We start from the raw sequence: 18,021 nt of genomic DNA on the forward strand, positions 1-18,021 counted from the left end.
TTGGTCAGATATGACTCTGGGATATGTAAGAGCTTTTTAATAAAGTCCATGTTGTCAGCCTCATGGGTTTGTTTTTGTTTTTGTTTTTAAGCAACAAATAATATGAACTTGTAGCTCAACATGGTTGTCAAGATGTACCTTAACTGCTTTTAAAAAATCTGTAGATAGTTTGGCCCCCATAAGGGCTGGTGAATTTATGTATTTGGAAAAAACAAAAGACTTGGAAAAAGCTACTTAAAATTCACAGTACCTTTAACTTTTTTTCACATAAGCTCTTAAACTAGATCTATTTATCTTGACACTTTTTCTGAGTATAGGCTTGCAATTTCAAATCAATCTGACTAAAATTTTCTTCTATATATTCAGCCTGCATCCAAAATTGTTTTCTTTAAAATAATATTTTAATACATAAAGCTCTTTTTAATTTATACCACAGCAAAAATATATGTAAATTATTTGCAGGGGTGTTTTGTGCGGTCAGAACAGTGTTTTAGTGGCTTGGGCAGTGGTTTTGCCTATTCATATTTTAGGATGCTTATATTGTTTTGACTGTCTTTTAAATTCTTCTTACATGCTATTGTGTAATGCTTCTTAGAAAGATATTGTGTGGGCAGTTTGGTGTATGGCTGTTACTGTTTTTGTATGAGGTGGAAAGATGTGCTGTTTGGAGTTTACAGTTCTGTTAAAATAGTGTGAAGAGTGGGAATTGTATACAAAAATCAGTCTGAATTTATAAAATTGAAAAAGCCCTACAACGCATGATTTACTGAGATCAGACTGATAGGCCACCTTGTAAATTTGTTAGGACTACTTGTTTTTGGCCTTTTTTTTTTTTTTTTTTTTTGATCAAGTGCTATATAAAAATAATTACACTTCTTCTTGAGAGCTGTGGAAGGTGGGCTACCGTTGGTGGACAGTATTGGCTTCTGATTGCTTTAACTCTTCTAGAGCTGAAAACACTTGTGTCCCTATGCCTTGTGCAAGTCTTAATGCACTCTTCCCTCCCACCTGCAAAACTTGACCATGAATTATGATTTTTTACAGTATCTTATCTTTGAGGGCTTATGTGAGACTTAGGCCAGGTCTGCACTACTGCGGCTGGTCGATCTAAGCTATGCAATTTGAGTAACGTTAGTAGAGTAACTCAAGTTGATGTAGCTTATGTCTACTTACTGCAGGATCCACACTATGCTATGTCGATGGGAGACACTCTCTCGCCAACACTGCTTCTGCCTCTCGTTAAGGTGGAGTACAGAAATCAATGGGAGAGCTCTCTTCCATTGGTTGAGCGTGTCTTCACTAGACCCACTGAATCAATACCACTACATCCATTACAGCAGTGCCGATTTAGCTCCGTAGTGAAGACAAGCCCTTAAAGTGGTTCATATCCCTTGTGCCAGTCCTCTGCACAAAAGTTAATGTTGTCCAGTATTATGGCACTGAAATGTAATTCCAGTATTTTTTTTATTTAAACTTCTGCATTTCATAGCCATCCAGTAGTGGCGAGCATTTGTGAGTAAAAAAAAAATAAAACCTAAATTTGCAATGAGCAGCATCCCAAAGTAAGGTACCTTAAACCATTTTCCACCTTGCTGTAATTACAATTTAACAATACTGGAGAACATTAATATTTCAGCAGAATAGTCTGGTTTAGTTTTGTGCTGGGCTTCCATATTGCCTTGGTACAAATGATTTTATTATTTTTATAGCCAATCGTGGTAGTCTCAAAAATACCAATAGTAATTGCTCATAGTTTTGAAATGCATTTCACAGCTTTTTCAAAGTGAAAGGCATCTTTTGCTTCTGCAAATTGTTCAGAGTATTGGACAGAGTACAGTTCTTCTGAAATGTTCTTCTGATATTTGAGGCATTCAACCCTTTGAGCCTGGTTTGGGACACAAATCTCCAACAGTGATAGTTTCCACTTGCTTAAACAGTTTTCCACTGCTGGGTTTGAAATCACAGATGCTCATGTTGCATCATCTCTCCACAGGCCCCGTTCTCTCTCTCTTTCTCAATAAACGATGACTTGGTAATAAAGGTTCCTCAAGTAGCGATTGAGCCTGAAAACAACAAAATTGGAGCATGCTTAACACACAGATGCCTGAAAAAATTTGTTTTTTAGCCTCCCCTTCTAGCCTGCTTCTCCCAGCGCCTCTCCAAATCCACTCACCTGAAAATAGGTCCAGGGTGGGAGTGAACTGAAAATGGTTATTGATTTCCTGGTGGTCTGTGTGAAATGCATTGCCTTATTGCCATTCCTACAATGGACAGGTGTCGTCCTCATGAAAACCATTACAATTGGCACCAGCTAAAAGTCTTAGCTGAAGGCCACGGTCTGAATGTGCATGGAGACTGAACCTATTCACTTCTTTATATGTTTCAGAGTAGCAGCCGTGTTAGTCTGTATTCGCAAAAAGAAAAGGAGTACTTGTAGCACCTTAGAGACTAACAAATTTTCTTGAGCATAAGCTTTCATGAGCTACAGCTCACTTCATTGGATGCTGAGCTGTAGCTCACGAAAGCTTATGCTCAGATAAATTTGTTAGCCTCTAAGGTGCCACAAGTACTTCTTTTCTTCTTTCTTCTTTATGTGTTCTTTCCAGTTCGACTGAGGTACATTAACAGGTTGTTGTAGAGAAACTTATACTGTCTTTTCTATAGCTAAACAAAACCCTCCAATCTCCATTGCTATCAATCTAGCCCAGTTCATGAGCACTAAATTCACTTTACAAACAAACCAAACCCTAATTCCAGAGTACTACAGTAATGGGCCATTGTAGTGAATTACATTAGTATAATCAGGATGGAGCTGCCTTACTGATGTTAATCTAAAAGAAATGCTGTTTGCATAAATGTATACAAACAGAGGTTAACGAATGCCACAAATAATAAAAGCAAGATTAGACTTTTAAAATTACTTCAAGCCGCAGGGAGGAAACAAACCTAAAATGTCATGATTGTAAAATGCAGTGTTGTAGCCACGTTACTCCCAGGATATTAGAGGGTCAGTGTGGTTGAGGTAATATCTCTTATTCTCTCTCACCACTGTCTCTCTCTCACAATTACAGAGAGAAGGTGGGTGAGGTAATATCTTTTATTGGACCACCACCTTTGGTGAAAGAGACAAGCTATTGAGCTATGCAGAGCTTTTCTTCAGGTCTGGGAAAGGTTCTGGTCTACACTACAGCCCCATCTGATGAAGCTCTCTCGGCATAATAAACCGCCTCTGCAAGTGGCACGTGTCTGCCCCAGTGGGTAGATCAGTAACTGCTCCGCTCAAGGGAGTGGATTTTCTACACCCCTGTGCAACATAGTTATACCAACATAAGTCTGCAGTGTAGACCTGGCCTGAGCCTATGTTCACACTGGCACTTCTGTTGGTGTAACTTATGTCACTCACAGGGGTGGGCTTATTCACACCCCTAAGTGACAGAAGGTATGCCAACATAAGCTGTAATGTAGACCTCAGGCTGACTTAAGTTGGTATAACTGTGTTGCTCAGGGTTGTAGAAAATCCACAGCCTTGAGCGAAGCAGTTACCCCCAGTGTAGACAGCATTGTGTCAACGAGGGGGCTTCTCCCATCTGGGGTGGAGTAACTACACTGAGAGGGAGAAGTTCTCCTGTCAACACAGTAGCGTCTTCACTGCAGTGGTGCTGCTGCCTCGATTATCTTTCCCAGACCTGAAGAAGAGCTCTGGGTAGCTTGAAGGTTTCTCTCTCACCAGCATAAATTGGTTCAATAAAAGATATTCTCTTACTCACCTTATCTCTCTCATATTCAGAGACCAGCATGTTTATACCACTACCCAAAGGGTTATTGTAAAAACTGTTTCAAAAACAGCTTAATTTGTTAATGTTTAACATTTTAAAAAACTATTTTTACTTGGCATGTATTTCAAAAGCTGCTTCATCTCAGATGGCTATAGAGAGAGATTTCAAGTTAATCTGGGAATTCACTACCAAGTGGTCTCGCTAGGTTTTTTCTGCTGCTTTTTTTGGCTCTAAAACCCAAGTATGTTTACTAATGAGTTTTCACAACACATTTTCAAAGTGGAAGAGCATTGTCCAAAAATAATAATAAAAATAAAAGCACAGTAAGTCTTTATGGAAAATAGCTAGCAAACTCCTCTTAATATAGCAAAAAGCAAAAGCTATGCTGTCTGGATTTTTGAGTTTAACTCAATTGATTTGTTTACTGATATATGGCCCCATGGTGTTCTCCATTCATACATTCATGATGCCTAATGGCTGGCTGTACAGTGAGATTCATTTGATTACTTTTGTCTGTCTTGTGCTATTTAGAGTCCGCTACAAGTTCATTGAAAAGGAACAGAATGGCTGCAAAGGAGAAGTTGGAGGCAGTGTTAAATGTGGCCCTGAGGGTCCCAAGCATCATGCTCTTGGATGTCTTGTACAGATGGGATGTCAGCTCCTTCTTCCAGCAGATCCAAAGGAGTAGCCTCAACAACAATCCCCTTTTCCAGTACAAGTACTTGGCCCTCAACATGCACTATGTGGGTAAGTCTGTACACCTCACAGAGATAATATAGTTTCAAATTAATATTTTGCCACAAGAATTTTAAGAATGCAATAAAATAACAATAGTATATTTTTGGCTGTAACACCTTTTGGTCTAACTAATAAAATGGTGCTGTTTATCCTAGCAGTACAGAGATCCCTTTCTAGAATCTCCTAGTGAATTATCAGAATGAGGTTTATTGCATAGCCTCAAAAGGATTTATGATACGTATCACATATGAGTTGGGTGAAATGCTACTAATGCACGGGAAGAACAGAGTACCAGAATGGGGATGGTTTTATCAGGTACTGCTGTGCATCTGACAGATGAACAGGAGAGCGAAGATGGTTAATTGTGATGTAAAAATTAACCTAGTTGCTTGAAGCTAAATAAAAGACTAGAAAGAGGGAAATAAGTTGCTGCCTCTGAACTATGGCCTGCAGCTTGACAAAAGCCAGCTTTCAAACTCTATTACTTGAGCTCAGTACAGATATGGCACTTTGGGTTAAAGTCTTAAGCCTTCAAAATAATATGAGCACCGACAGTGGATTGGAATGTGTAACAAATCCATGTGCTGCAGACAGAATTTCTAGATAAATTACTCACAACTCAGGGAACTAGAAGTAGAAGCCTGGTCCAAAGCTCTAGCTTTGTTTTTTGGGAGATGAAAGGACCCTGGTTCTTGGGCCAACTCTAAAGGGGTGTGTGTGATTGGCTACAGTATGTGATTTAATTACAGATTGGTTCCCCATTGTTGCATTTGAACTCCTGTGAACCTCAGATGATAACTTTGCGGGGGGTAGACGGGGGCTGTTCAGTAGGTGTAAGCAAGTGATGTTTATGTATTACATTTTTGCCTGATTACAAATGAAAATATGGTCTATGGCCCTTGGTTTGCTGATTTAATGTGATGCTTGTGGAGAATTTCAGGAATATACTTGCTGCTCTTCAGTGTAAAACTACCAGTAGTAGTAGTTGCTCTTCAGGGGGAGAGGTGGGTTGGGGTGGGAATAATGGGGCAGTGCCTGCTTGACGGTGCCTGAAAGAACTACAGGGTCCTTAATGCATATGGTGGCGGTGGTGCCAAAAAAAGGTTCACAACATTTTCAGGAATTTGAGTTCACAAAATCGGTTTGTAATATAAAAGTAGTTGCAGAATAAGTCAATTTTTAGAGAAATATGCTTAATGACATATCTCTGAAACAGCTTTTCTTTACGGTCATTTGCTATAGCATTACTCAGCTGGGTGCCTATTTAAATACTGGAATGATGGCGTCTCACTTTTCTTTCCCCTTTTGCCTTCCCTTCATCCTCCTTCCTTCTTTCTACAACAGTAATTTCACTTCTTACTTTTAAAATATTGAGTCTTTGTGCTGTTACTGCTCCGATTTGTAATTGTTGCTCTGGGAGGAATTCTAGGACATTGCTTTTACACAAAGCTGCATTTGTTTAGCTAAAACCAGTTTTGAATCTGGTTTATATTTGTAGATAACCCTGTGGATACTCTTAAATTGCTATAATTTTGTCTTATATTGATTTATCTTAAATTGATTCCTTGCTGATTTAAACTAAATTAGTTTACCCTGGTTAAATTGGTTTGTGTCCACACAGGGTTTGGGGGTGTGTGTGTTTTTTTGCACTGATTTAGTTAAATCAGTTTAAAAACACACCTTTACCTAAGCCAGTGTAACTTTCTGTAAACCACGGAGGAGGAGGAAAACAGAATCCTTTCCCTTCCAATTGGGGAGAGGACGGAGATTTCAAATCTACTTGGAAAAGATATTCATCGGTGAAGGGCTTGATTAGCATAGCAACTTGCTGTAAGCATGTTTTTAAAAAAAAAATCTACTTTTAAAATTTTGATATAAAAATGTGTCAGTTGGCTAAGCCTCTGGTCACATTTACAGCAGCAAAAGCGGGATCTGAAAAAACATTGCAGCCACTTGTTGGCAATATCAGGCAGTCACTGAATTAATTCCCACTGACATAATAGGGCAAAGGCTCAAACAGCCACACCCAATTTCCTGACCTGCGCTAGGCACCCCTTATATGCCAATCCACTTCAGGCAAATTTCTGTTACTCTTGATTATCTTAATCATGTTTTATGGTTAAGCTCTCTGCAATATCCCGGTGACACGTGCAGTGCATTTTGTTGAAATAATCATCCCCTTGCATAATTAGGCTACTCCCACTTGGTTCTTTCAATAATGACCCAATTTACCATCATGGAAGTCACGACTATCATGAGCCAAAGGCTCAGTTATGATAAGAGCCTACTTCCATGATAGTGAATTAAGTTACAAACAGTGAACTATGAGATCTCTCTGAAAGAATCCAGCAAGGGAAATAGCTGATTCCCTTCATTGCGGATCATAGGGATAAAAGAAATTGAGTCCAGTGCTAGTTGGGATTTTTATTTTCAAACAAATACTTGAAATGATTGAATGACACTAAATGTGTTTGGATAATTAGAACAGGAAGATATATTGGCATGAATGAGAGTTTGGATAACCATCGAATGTACTGAAGAGTTTATATGTTTATAAAATTGATAGTTTTTGCATGTCGGCATGTCCATGTGTGTATTTGTCAGTATATTTTCTGCATTGTGCAAAGTAACTGACCGTACCAAGAGAGCAAAATGTACACTTAGTAGCTTGAACTACACAAATGTTGCATGATAATTATATTTGATTGGGAAGCCTTGTCTGATCTTTTTAAAGATAAAGTATGTTGATTCTAGATTTATGAGGCTGTCTGCCAAAAGGTTACTTAGCTCATAAATGAGCTGATTTGTGGTTCCCTAATCTATTGAACTCTTGCACAAACTCTCTTTTTTTGAAGGAATTCTTTGGTATTGTTTACAAAGAACTTGGCTCCCAGTAAGTGTGTTTAAATTTTAAACTGCATTGAAGAATTATTTAGTTAACATGCGTAAGAGAGTACAGAAGAAGCTATTCCTGTTGCTGCTGCTGTTGGCTGGATGGTAGAGAACAGTGATATGGATTTTGGCATTATATCTAGTCCTAGTAACTAGACGTGTGGATTAATTTCAGCCTTGAGAATTTTTCATGAATTGTGCCTATAGGCCATATATAATGCAGGAGATTCTTACACTTTCATGGAGATGCTATATGACGTTGCACTTCAAGTTCTTTCAGCTTTTCTAACAGAGAAGCTGTCTTTTGAGGGGAGGGTCAGCAGGGGATATATCTGTGTCTGCCAGTTATGAAGTCCCTGCCCATCTTGCTGGGTTCTGGCAGGGACTTGTTCCTGGTGGTCCAAGTGCGGTATAAAGGAGAATTAAGGTGAGATATGAGGAAAAAGAATGGTTTGTTGCTATTATTTTTCAGGAGTTCAATTAGTGGGATTAGAGTCATAGATGTTAAGGCGAGAAGGGACCACTATGATCCTCTAGTCTGACTTTCCTGCATTACATGGCTGTAGAATCTCACCCAGTAAATTGTGCATCAGACCCATAATTTCTGGTTGAGCTATAGCACATCTTTTAGAAAGATATCCAGTCTTGATTTGAAGACTTCAAGTGATGGAGAATCTGCGACATCTGTAAGTAAATTGTTCCAGTGGTTCATTACCTTCACTGTTAAACATTGATGCCTTATTTTTAAACTGAATTTGTCTAGTTTCATCTTCTAACCATTGGATGTTGTTTTCTGATAGACTAAAGAGTTTATCAGAAACCTCTTCCTCAAGTAGAAAAGGAGTACTTGTGGCACCTTAGAGACTAACCAATTTATTTGAGCATGAGCTTTCGTGAGCTACAGCTCACTTCATCAGATGCATACCGTGGAAACTGTAGCAGACTTTATATATACACACAGAGAATATGAAACAATACCTCCTCCCACCCCACTGTCCTGCTGGTAATCGCTTATCTAAAGTGATCATCAGGTGGGCCATTTCCAGCACAAATCCAGGTTTTCTCACATCCCCCCCACCCCCATGGTGGGAGAAAACCTGGATTTGTGCAGGAAATAGCCCGACTTGATTATGTAAAGAGTTGTCACTTTGGATGGGCTAGCACCAGCAGGAGAGTGAATTTGTGTGGGGGGGTGGAGGGTGAGAAAACCTGGATTTGTGCTGGAAATGGCCCACCTGATGATCACTTTAGATAAGCGATTACCAGCAGGACAGTGGGGTGGGAGGAGGTATTGTTTCATATTCTCTGTGTGTATATATAAAGTCTGCTACAGTTTCCACGGTATGCATCTGATGAAGTGAGCTGTAGCTCACGAAAGCTCATGCTCAAATAAATTGGTTAGTCTCTAAGGTGCCACAAGTACTCCTTTTCTTTTTGCGACTACAGACTAACACGGCTGTTACTCTGAAATCTGATTCCTCAAGTAGGTTCTTCTAGACTGATAGTCACCTCTCAACCTTATTTTGGATAAACGAAATAGACTGAGCTGCTTAAGTCTCACTGTAAGACTGTCTTCTCTGCAATCTACTCTTGAATTGGGCTGTCATGAGTTAGTCATCTCATTTTAGCATAACTCAATAGTGTGTGGCTGCTATACAGACCAGCAGTTGAGTTTTCCATGCTTGCTGTCACTCCATGTCTGCGCCCGCATGTGATTCAGTTTTGAGACCCACAGATATCTGATGCATATCCTGTGGTTCCTAGTGCTATAACTCTCTGCCACAGGATGTTGTGGGGCAATTTGTCAGTTCCCCTGAGAGATTGGAGGCAGAGATAGTCTAGGCCTGGGAAATTCATTTCTTGGAAAGAATCCAAGCTCCTGTACAGTTACCTCCTGGTCCTTGAAAGTATGGCTCCTTCTCGTCCTGCCAACCAGATGCTGTTTCTTTATGGAGGCAATGTTTCTTTGACGTGGCTCTGCAAAAGCAACCACCAAGAGATACTGTTCTTTCTTTGAGACAAATATTATGAACTCCTTAACTAACTCTTATGTGCAAAGTTTCCCTGCACAACCTAAGCTGTAACAGTTTCAAATAATTATTGGAAATAGGCAAAATATATTTGAAATGTAACCATGCAAAAAAAGGAAATTAAAAAGGTTCATAAACATAATGTGTTGTATCATTTGAATTGTGTTGATATATGTTCTAAAGGATGCAATAATATGCAGCACATCAAAGACTTTGGTGCCTGGTCCTTCAAAGAAGCAGAGGGCTATAAATAGATTATATGTATCTGTGGGACAGTGACTTGGACACAACTTACTTGTTCGAGGTACACAAACAGAAATGCTGAAAGGCAGACGCTGCGCAGCTGTGTAGTGGAACAGTGAATGTTCAACTATTGAAGGGTTTTTATCTGTTTGAACCAACAAGTTGTAACAGAGATCATGCATGGCTAGCTAGTAATGTACATTGTTTTCATTTAGCTGTGTTTAAGCTGGTCTCCTTAAGTCTTCTAGTGATTTCTCTTTATTTTTGTAGTATGTTTGGGGCGTGATTGTGGCCCAGCATAGAATGGCGGGGAAGTCAGAGCGAGGATAGAGAGGGGACCCCAAATTGTCTGATTCTGCCAGATCTCCTTCCTTTGGGCTCCTAGGGAATGCAGGGTGCATTTGCTTTTCCATTCTTTCAGGGAGTGTTAGGCAAGATTACAATTATACGTTTATATGTTGTTCATTAATATGCAAATATTTTCCAAATTAGTAGGTAGCTGCTATGTGTGCAGAATAGCTACAGGGTTTAGGGCATCATATTTCCTTCCTTTAGAGAAGGTAACACTCATCATAGCAACTCTGGTCTTTGCAAACTTATCCACTGTCACTGAAAGTAACACTATTATTAAGATGGCAAGGTCCAGTACTTTAACCCCCAAAATGACCTCCTTTAACTCTAATTTGAAGTAGAATTTCCTTCGAAATTAACACTTGTATTCAGGAAAAAAGGGGAATGAAATATAGCCCTTCTGATTTGTCTACATTTGCACTTCCTCTTCCTTGTAACAAGCCAACCTGTTAATGAATTGTTTTCCATTTTTGTTTGTCAGAGGCATCCCAAATGGTAATGATGTTGGTCCGCTTCTGGGAACAAGGCCTCTACTGCAAAAATGTGAATATTGCTGCGTGACGTGTTTTAAAATGTCTGGTTTCAGAGGAACAGCCGTGTTAGTCTGTATTCGCAAAAAGAAAAGGAGTACTTGTGGCACCTTAGAGACTAACCAATTTATTTGAGCATGAGCTTTCGTGAGCCACAGCTCACTTCATCAGATGTGTACCGTGGAAACTGCAGCAGACTTTATATACACACAGAGAATATGAAACAATACCTCCTCCCACCCCACTGTCCTGCTGGTAATAGCTTATCTAAAGTGATCAACAGGTGGGCCATTTCCAGCACAAATCCAGGTTTTCTCACCCTCCACCCCCCCACACAAATTCACTCTCCTGCTGGTGCTAGCCCATCCAAAGTGACAACTCTTTACATAATCAAGTAGGGCTATTTCCTGCATAGATCAAGGTTTTCTCACTTCCCCCCCACCCCCATACACACACAAACTCACTCTCCTGCTAGTAATAGCTCATCTAAACTGACCACTCTCCAAGTTTAAATCCAAGTTAAACCAGAACATCTGGGGGGGGGTAGGAAAAAACAAGAGGAAACAGGCTACCTTGCATAATGACTTAGCCACTCCCAGTCTCTATTTAAGCCTAAATTAATAGTATCCAATTTGCAAATGAATTCCAATTCAGCAGTTTCTCGCTGGAGTCTGGATTTGAAGTTTTTTTGTTTTAAGATAGCGACCTTCATGTCTGTGATTGCGTGACCAGAGAGATTGAAGTGTTCTCCGACTGGTTTATGAATGTTATAATTCTTGACATCTGATTTGTGTCCATTTATTCTTTTACGTAGAGACTGTCCAGTTTGACCAATGTACGTGGCAGAGGGGCATTGCTGGCACATGATGGCATATATCACATTGGTGGATGTGCAGGTGAACAAGCCTCTGATAGTGTGGCTGATGTTATTAGGCCCTGTGATGGTGTCCCCTGAATAGATATGTGGGCACAATTGGCAACGGGCTTTGTTGCAAGGATAAGTTCCTGGGTTAGTGGTTCTGTTGTGTGGTATGTGGTTGTTGGTGAGTATTTGCTTCAAGTTGCGGGGCTGTCTGTAGGCAAGGACTGGCCTGTCTCCCAAGACTTGTGAGAGTGTTGGGTCATCCTTTAGGATAGGTTGTAGATCCTTAATAATGCGTTGGAGGGGTTTTAGTTGGGGGCTGAAGGTGACCGCTAGTGGCGTTCTGTTATTTTCTTTGTTAGGCCTGTCCTGTAGTAGGTAACTTCTGGGAACTCTTCTGGCTCTATCAATCTGTTTCTTTACTTCTGCAGGTGGGTATTGTAGTTGTAAGAAAGCTTGACAGAGATCTTGTAGGTGTTTGTCTCTGTCTGAGGGGTTGGAGCAAATGCGGTTGTATCGCAGAGCTTGGCTGTAGACGATGGATCGTGTGGTGTGGTCAGGGTGAAAGCTGGAGGCATGCAGGTAGGAATAGCGGTCAGTAGGTTTCCGGTATAGGGTGGTGTTTATGTGGCCATTGTTTATTAGCACTGTAGTGTCCAGGAAGTGGATCTCTTGTGTGGACTGGACCAGGCTGAGGTTGGTGGTGGGATGGAAATTGTTGAAATCATGGTGGAATTCCTCAAGGGCTTCTTTTCCATGGGTCCAGATGATGAAGATGTCATCAATATAGCGCAAGTAGAGTAGGGGCTTTAGGGGACGAGAGCTGAGGAAGCGTTGTTCTAAATCAGCCATAAAAATGTTGGCATACTGTGGGGCCATGCGGGTACCCATAGCAGTGCCGCTGATCTGAAGGTATACATTGTCCCCAAATGTGAAATAGTTATGGGTAAGGACAAAGTCACAAAGTTCAGCCACCAGGTTAGCCGTGACATTATCGGGGATAGTGTTCCTGACGGCCTGTAGTCCATCTTTGTGTGGAATGTTGGTGTAGAGGGCTTCTACATCCATAGTAGCCAGGATGGTGTTATCAGGAAGATCACCGATGGATTGAAGTTTCCTCAGGAAGTCAGTGGTGTCTCGAAGGTAGCTGGGAGTGCTGGTAGCGTAGGGCCTGAGGAGGGAGTCTACATAGCCAGACAATCCTGCTGTCAGGGTGTGGGGGGGAAGTGAGAAAACCTGGATCTATGCAGGAAATAGCCCGACTTGATTATGTAAAGAGTTGTCACTTTGGATGGGCTAGCACCAGCAGGAGAGTGAATTTGTGTGGGGGGGTGGAGGGTGAGAAAACCTGGATTTGTGCTGGAAATGGCCCACCTGTTGATCACTTTAGATAAGCTATTACCAGCAGGACAGTGGGGTGGGAGGAGGTATTGTTTCATATTCTCTGTGTGTATATAAAGTCTGCTGCAGTTTCCACGGTACACATCTGATGAAGTGAGCTGTGGCTCACGAAAGCTCATGCTCAAATAAATTGGTTAGTCTCTAAGGTGCCACAAGTACTCCTTTTCTTTTTAAAATGTCTATTTTTCAAGCTTCAGAATGGAATTGTAAATAATGAAATGAAAAAGAAACTACTTGATATGTTTCCCCTTTAAACAAATAATTATAGCAAATGCAAAAACTGCATAGAAATTAACACTGAAATTCTGGCCTGAATCCATGAGCTGCAACGTTCATCACTAAAGCTGCTGCGGCAATCTTGGCTCTGCTGGTTTGCTTACCAACTGCAGTGCATTGAGGACCATCACTATTTATGGCCTTTAAACCAAGGGTTTCCAAACTCTGTTAGGTTTCAGAGGAACAGCCGTGTTAGTCTGTATTCGCAAAAAGAAAAGGAGTACTTGTGGCACCTTAGAGACTAACCAATTTATTAACTCTGTTACGATCTGTTCTTTCCTTTGATTTGCACTTGAATTTCATTCTCCTCCTTGAGGTGTCTGTGGGCTTGTCTTCACTACCAGGGTAAGTCAACCAAAGTTCCACTACTTCAGCTACATGAATAACGTAGCTGGAGTCGATGTAGCTCAGGTAGACTTACCCGGGTGTCTTCACTGAGTTGCATCGACGGGAGACGCTCTCCGGTCAACTTCTCTTACTCTTCTCTGGGAGCTGGAGTACTGAGGTCGACCAGAGAGCGCTCTGCCATTGATTTAACGGGTCTTCACAAGACCCACTAAATCAATCCCTGATGCAATATCTCCCTGTAGTGAAGGCCAGCCCTGAGAGTCTCTTCTCCCATTATTCATTTGGAGTTGTGATCACAAAGGGAAGAATGAGCACAGTATGTTCTACAATATTCCAGCACAACAGGGATGCATTATGGATGCAGTAACTGCCTTAGTGCTGAACTTTCTTGCCTTTTACAAATATACTATAGCCCTGTTCAGCGGTAGAACACTAAAACACTCTGCTGCAGTGACTTTCCTGCTCTGTCATCTGTTTCCATCTCTTTGCTCTTAAGAGCTGAAATATGAAAGGACAGAGCAGACAGTCTTGAAGTAGTTACAGCAAAGGAAGACTGCACACCAAGGTAAAGGGAAAAGCTTGTGAGATTTAGGGTGAATCATGGGCTAAAGTGAAAAGGGAGGGTTTAAAGTGAGATTTGGAGAAGGAGATACTACTCTTAGAGTGGTACAGTACTGGGCAGCACCACTGAAAGTGCTAACCCCTAATTGCAAATTGGAGGAATTAAGAGAATGAGACTAGAGAGCGTTGCCACCTTTTTGTCACCTCAAGTCCTCAGAGCATTTGAGAAGGAGGAAGGCTTGTTGTTGATTTCTGGTTTGCTACAATTACATTAAACATTGTTTGGATTGGATTGTTTGATACTGAGTAAGTAACAAAAACATGTAACAAGTGGCAGTTTTAGCAGGCACCTGCTAATGTGACAGGGTTAAACACCTTTGAAACAATATAAACAAATTTCCAGCTGAAGTCACCTTCACATCTGTCTTTGGAGGCTGTTAATTGAATTTTCGTAACCTGGTGTGCCCCTCTTTGACCTTAACATTGGCTACAGAAGTGCACATCTGCTTAGTTCTTGTATCCCAAAGAGAGCCAAAACTTGTTGCTTGGTCTGTGGGATTTAAGCCAGGCATGCCAAATATTAGGACCCTTCTTCCAGCTAGTTCTTCTTGGGGTGACATAGGACAGTTAAATACAGGTTCAGCCTTAAGGAATGATGTTGCCCAGCAGTCCTTGTGGTTGCTGTTCATGTGTTTGATGAGAGACGAGGAGGTGGAGAATAGAGAAGAAGATAAACCTGATAAAATGTGATTTTCTATTTAGCCAAGAAATAGAAGACATGAACGTTTCGTTTGCCTTATTAATTAGAAGTATGTAGCTCATCTAAGGTTTCAGAGTAGCAGCCGTGTTAGTCTGTATTCGCAAAAAGAAAAGGAGTACTTGTGGCACCTTAGAGACCGATGGAGTGAGCTGTAGCTCACGAAAGCTTATGCTCAAATAAATTGGCTAGTCTCTAAGGTGCCACAAGTACTCCTTTTCTTTTAGCTCATCTAAAACACCTAATTGCTGTAAGCAAACTGTTTCAGTGCCAGGTCTCAGGCTCCACAAAATAGCTGTATTTAATTGAATTTAAAGCTCAAAAGAAAAGAAAAACATTCAGGGGCTTTGTGGAAATTCAGTGGCATTATAGTCCTGTTCCTGTTTGCAGCAGGGAGCGTAAACTGTGCCTTGAACTTTGAAAAATAGTGACCCTCCAATGGACACCTTAATTTATCACAGCTTTGTGTTTTTAATGCAAGATTTCAGGAAATTTTGGAAAATTATAATAAACGGCTCTGCTGTTACAAGTGTACATTTATAGATGTATTTTTTTAAAAATTGGTGAGCAAATAAGTTTTATCTACCTACCCTTACATGGAATAAGGAAGTTTTTACATGCCTGAATGGACTGTTGATTGCTTGGCTATTTTATGGGTCTGAAGTTTTTTCTATGGGCTCATTGCCAGCTGTTTTTTTTCAGTGAGTGCACTTTTACAAGAGCTTTATGGAGTTGGGAAATACTAAGTTGCTGGTAATTGAGGAGAATTGGAGTGTTTCTACATCAACATTTGTCTTAGTTTGGGATTGCACCCTATTAAATATTGAGACATACCAGATTAGTAGGTTGTCTTATAGTAGCTAATTGTTATTGAACTACTCATATATATATATTCTTAGAATATTTATTCAAGAATCTCTGTGCTGTTTCATGCTCATAACTATCTTACAATATACTCAAAACAGCATAATCAAGTCTAGTTAAAAAGGTTGTGACCAAGTAGGGAATTTGCTAAGTAGATGCATGATATTTTAAAACAAGTGGCATTTACTACATATCTATGATCTGTGTGATGAGCCCTTCTGAAGATGTTTTGTTCTTAGCTGCTAGGAAATCCTTTGCTCTTGACAGATTTGCTGAATGGATTTTAGTGCCAGTCACTTAAGTTATTAACCTCTGAAATTAGGATCTCTGTGGCAGAGAGCTCAAAACAAAGGACAAACAAGACAACATGTGGTGTGCATAGGATTCCTGCTCTCTGTCCCTATGGTATCTTTGGGGAAATACTAGGGAGTGCCAAACATTAGATACTTATCACTGAATCCCTGAAGAAGCAGGCTTTGCAATGTCTACTTTATTTAGGCATCCGGATAGAAAGATGTGTGAAAAGAAGGACCAGCATCTTGTTTCTTGCTTTGAGCTACTCACTAACCAGGCTGTGTTCTTGAACAGTAAAGCTGTGTATTCATTGGTAATTTTCCTCAATTTCCGCAAATGCTAGACAGCCATTGAAGTAGCTGCGGTGCAAATCCCAGGTGGAGGCGAGGAAAGATGTAATTGTCGCCATTGGAGTGTGCCCTTGCTTGAAAAAGCATCACCTGGGAATTTGCCTGAATTGGAGCAGTGTAGAGAAGAACCTAAATTTCAGTCTCAAATTGTGGTATTAAGCAGGGATTTCAGATTTGAAAATGAATGGTGAGAGAACTGAAGTAATTTACAAGTTTAATTTTGCTTAACATACAAATGAAGGTCTTAAATATATCTATGTAATGCATTAGTCTTTACATTGTTGTAACTTGATCATTTTGTGAATGTGGTGGATATATTCACTGATATTTATTCCCTACAATGAAGACATTTTGCTTATGCTAGTGCTGAAATTTATCTACACTTAAACATGTGCCCAAGGGAAGAGGGAAGCCTGGACACACACATCTTTTTCTTGTCTTGTTTCAAATCTTGCAATCACTTTGACTTTTGCCAAAATATCATGGGTGGGTTTCACCACTGATATAAGTAGATGCAACTTGACTGAAGTGAATGGAGCTGTATATGCATGTATGCTACCTGTGTGTTTTTCCTCTCTTGTATCCAGGTGCATGTTTGTTTTTTAAAAATCCTGCAGTAAGAGAGTGATGTCTAAGAGTTTTAAAAAGACATCAGAGGTTTCATTTCAACTTCTGATTTCTGCTCCAGGTTACATCTTAAGTGTTGTGCTCCTAACCTTACCTAGACAGCACCTGGTTCAGCTCTACCTGTACTTTCTGACTGCACTGCTGCTGTATGCTGGGCACCAGATCTCCAGGTAAGAATGTGTGAAATTTTTCACACGACTTGGTTTTCAAATCTGAAAAACTATGTAATTAATATTTTGCCAGTAGTAGCCATACACAGAGGGGAAGGTCTGTTTTTTCTTTCATTTAGCTGTCTGGAATATATCCTGTCTTTCCATGTGTTGAAAAGAAGTTACAGGATTAACACCAATTCTGCTCCATTTCTGTTGGAAAACGTGTGGGGCCTGATCTTTTCCATTGACTTCAGTGTTGGATCGTGGACATGTGGGCCAGTGTTGGGCCCATAAAGCCTTTATTTTAAAATCCCCCATCAGTCTTCCCTAGCCATCACAGGGGGGGTCCCTCTCCCATCCAGTATGAAAATACATTGCTTTTGTGATGCACATAATTTCTGTTGGACCAAGAAGAGAGAGTGCCTGTATCTCTTTGAGTTTCACGAGACAGATTGTTCCTTTCAACTTGCTGGTGCCTAGACAAAGGAGAAAATGTGGAATAAAGAGCCATAGAGAGGGATAAGTGTAGAATAATAGTGTTGGAAACTTTAATACTGGAATATGAATTTCTTTATCATAAATTATATTGTCCATTATTTTACTTTCATAAATCAGTAGTTCTGATTAGAAATCTTACAGTAATAAATAAGCACACCAAATACGAGTGGGTCTAAAATGTAAAGTGAGACGCAGTGGAAAGGTCTGCGACGATACAATCAACCGAAGTAAATCTTTCATTTGTTCTTTCGGTGTTGCTGAATATATTTAATCCAAAATAAAAACCCTCACTTCGATTAAAGGCTTGGATTGGAGCCTGAAAAACTATCATTTTGTTAGGAGGCTTCCCAAAGAAATATCTGAAGTGTGGCATTGGACCTGATCCTTTTGACGCCCAGTGGTGGAAAATATTTGAAAACATCATCTTAAACTGATTTGTATAAAATGGTAGGTTTGTTATTTACATGGTAA

General features: G+C 40.2%; 1 protein-coding gene across 1 annotated transcript in view; it reads left to right on the forward strand.

The window, feature by feature from the left end:
- RNF145 (ring finger protein 145) overlaps window positions 1–18,021 on the forward strand; it is a 58,877-nt gene that overhangs the window by 9,101 nt on the left and 31,755 nt on the right. The window contains exons 2-3 of the mRNA XM_048860537.2: window positions 4,308–4,523; window positions 16,962–17,070. Coding sequence (XP_048716494.1) covers window positions 4,340–4,523; window positions 16,962–17,070 — 293 coding nt within the window. The 5' untranslated portion in view covers window positions 4,308–4,339. The remainder of the gene's footprint in view (window positions 1–4,307; window positions 4,524–16,961; window positions 17,071–18,021) is intronic.

The sequence above is a fragment of the Caretta caretta genome, chromosome 8, assembly GCF_965140235.1.
Source record: "Caretta caretta isolate rCarCar2 chromosome 8, rCarCar1.hap1, whole genome shotgun sequence".
NCBI lineage: Eukaryota > Metazoa > Chordata > Testudines > Cheloniidae > Caretta > Caretta caretta.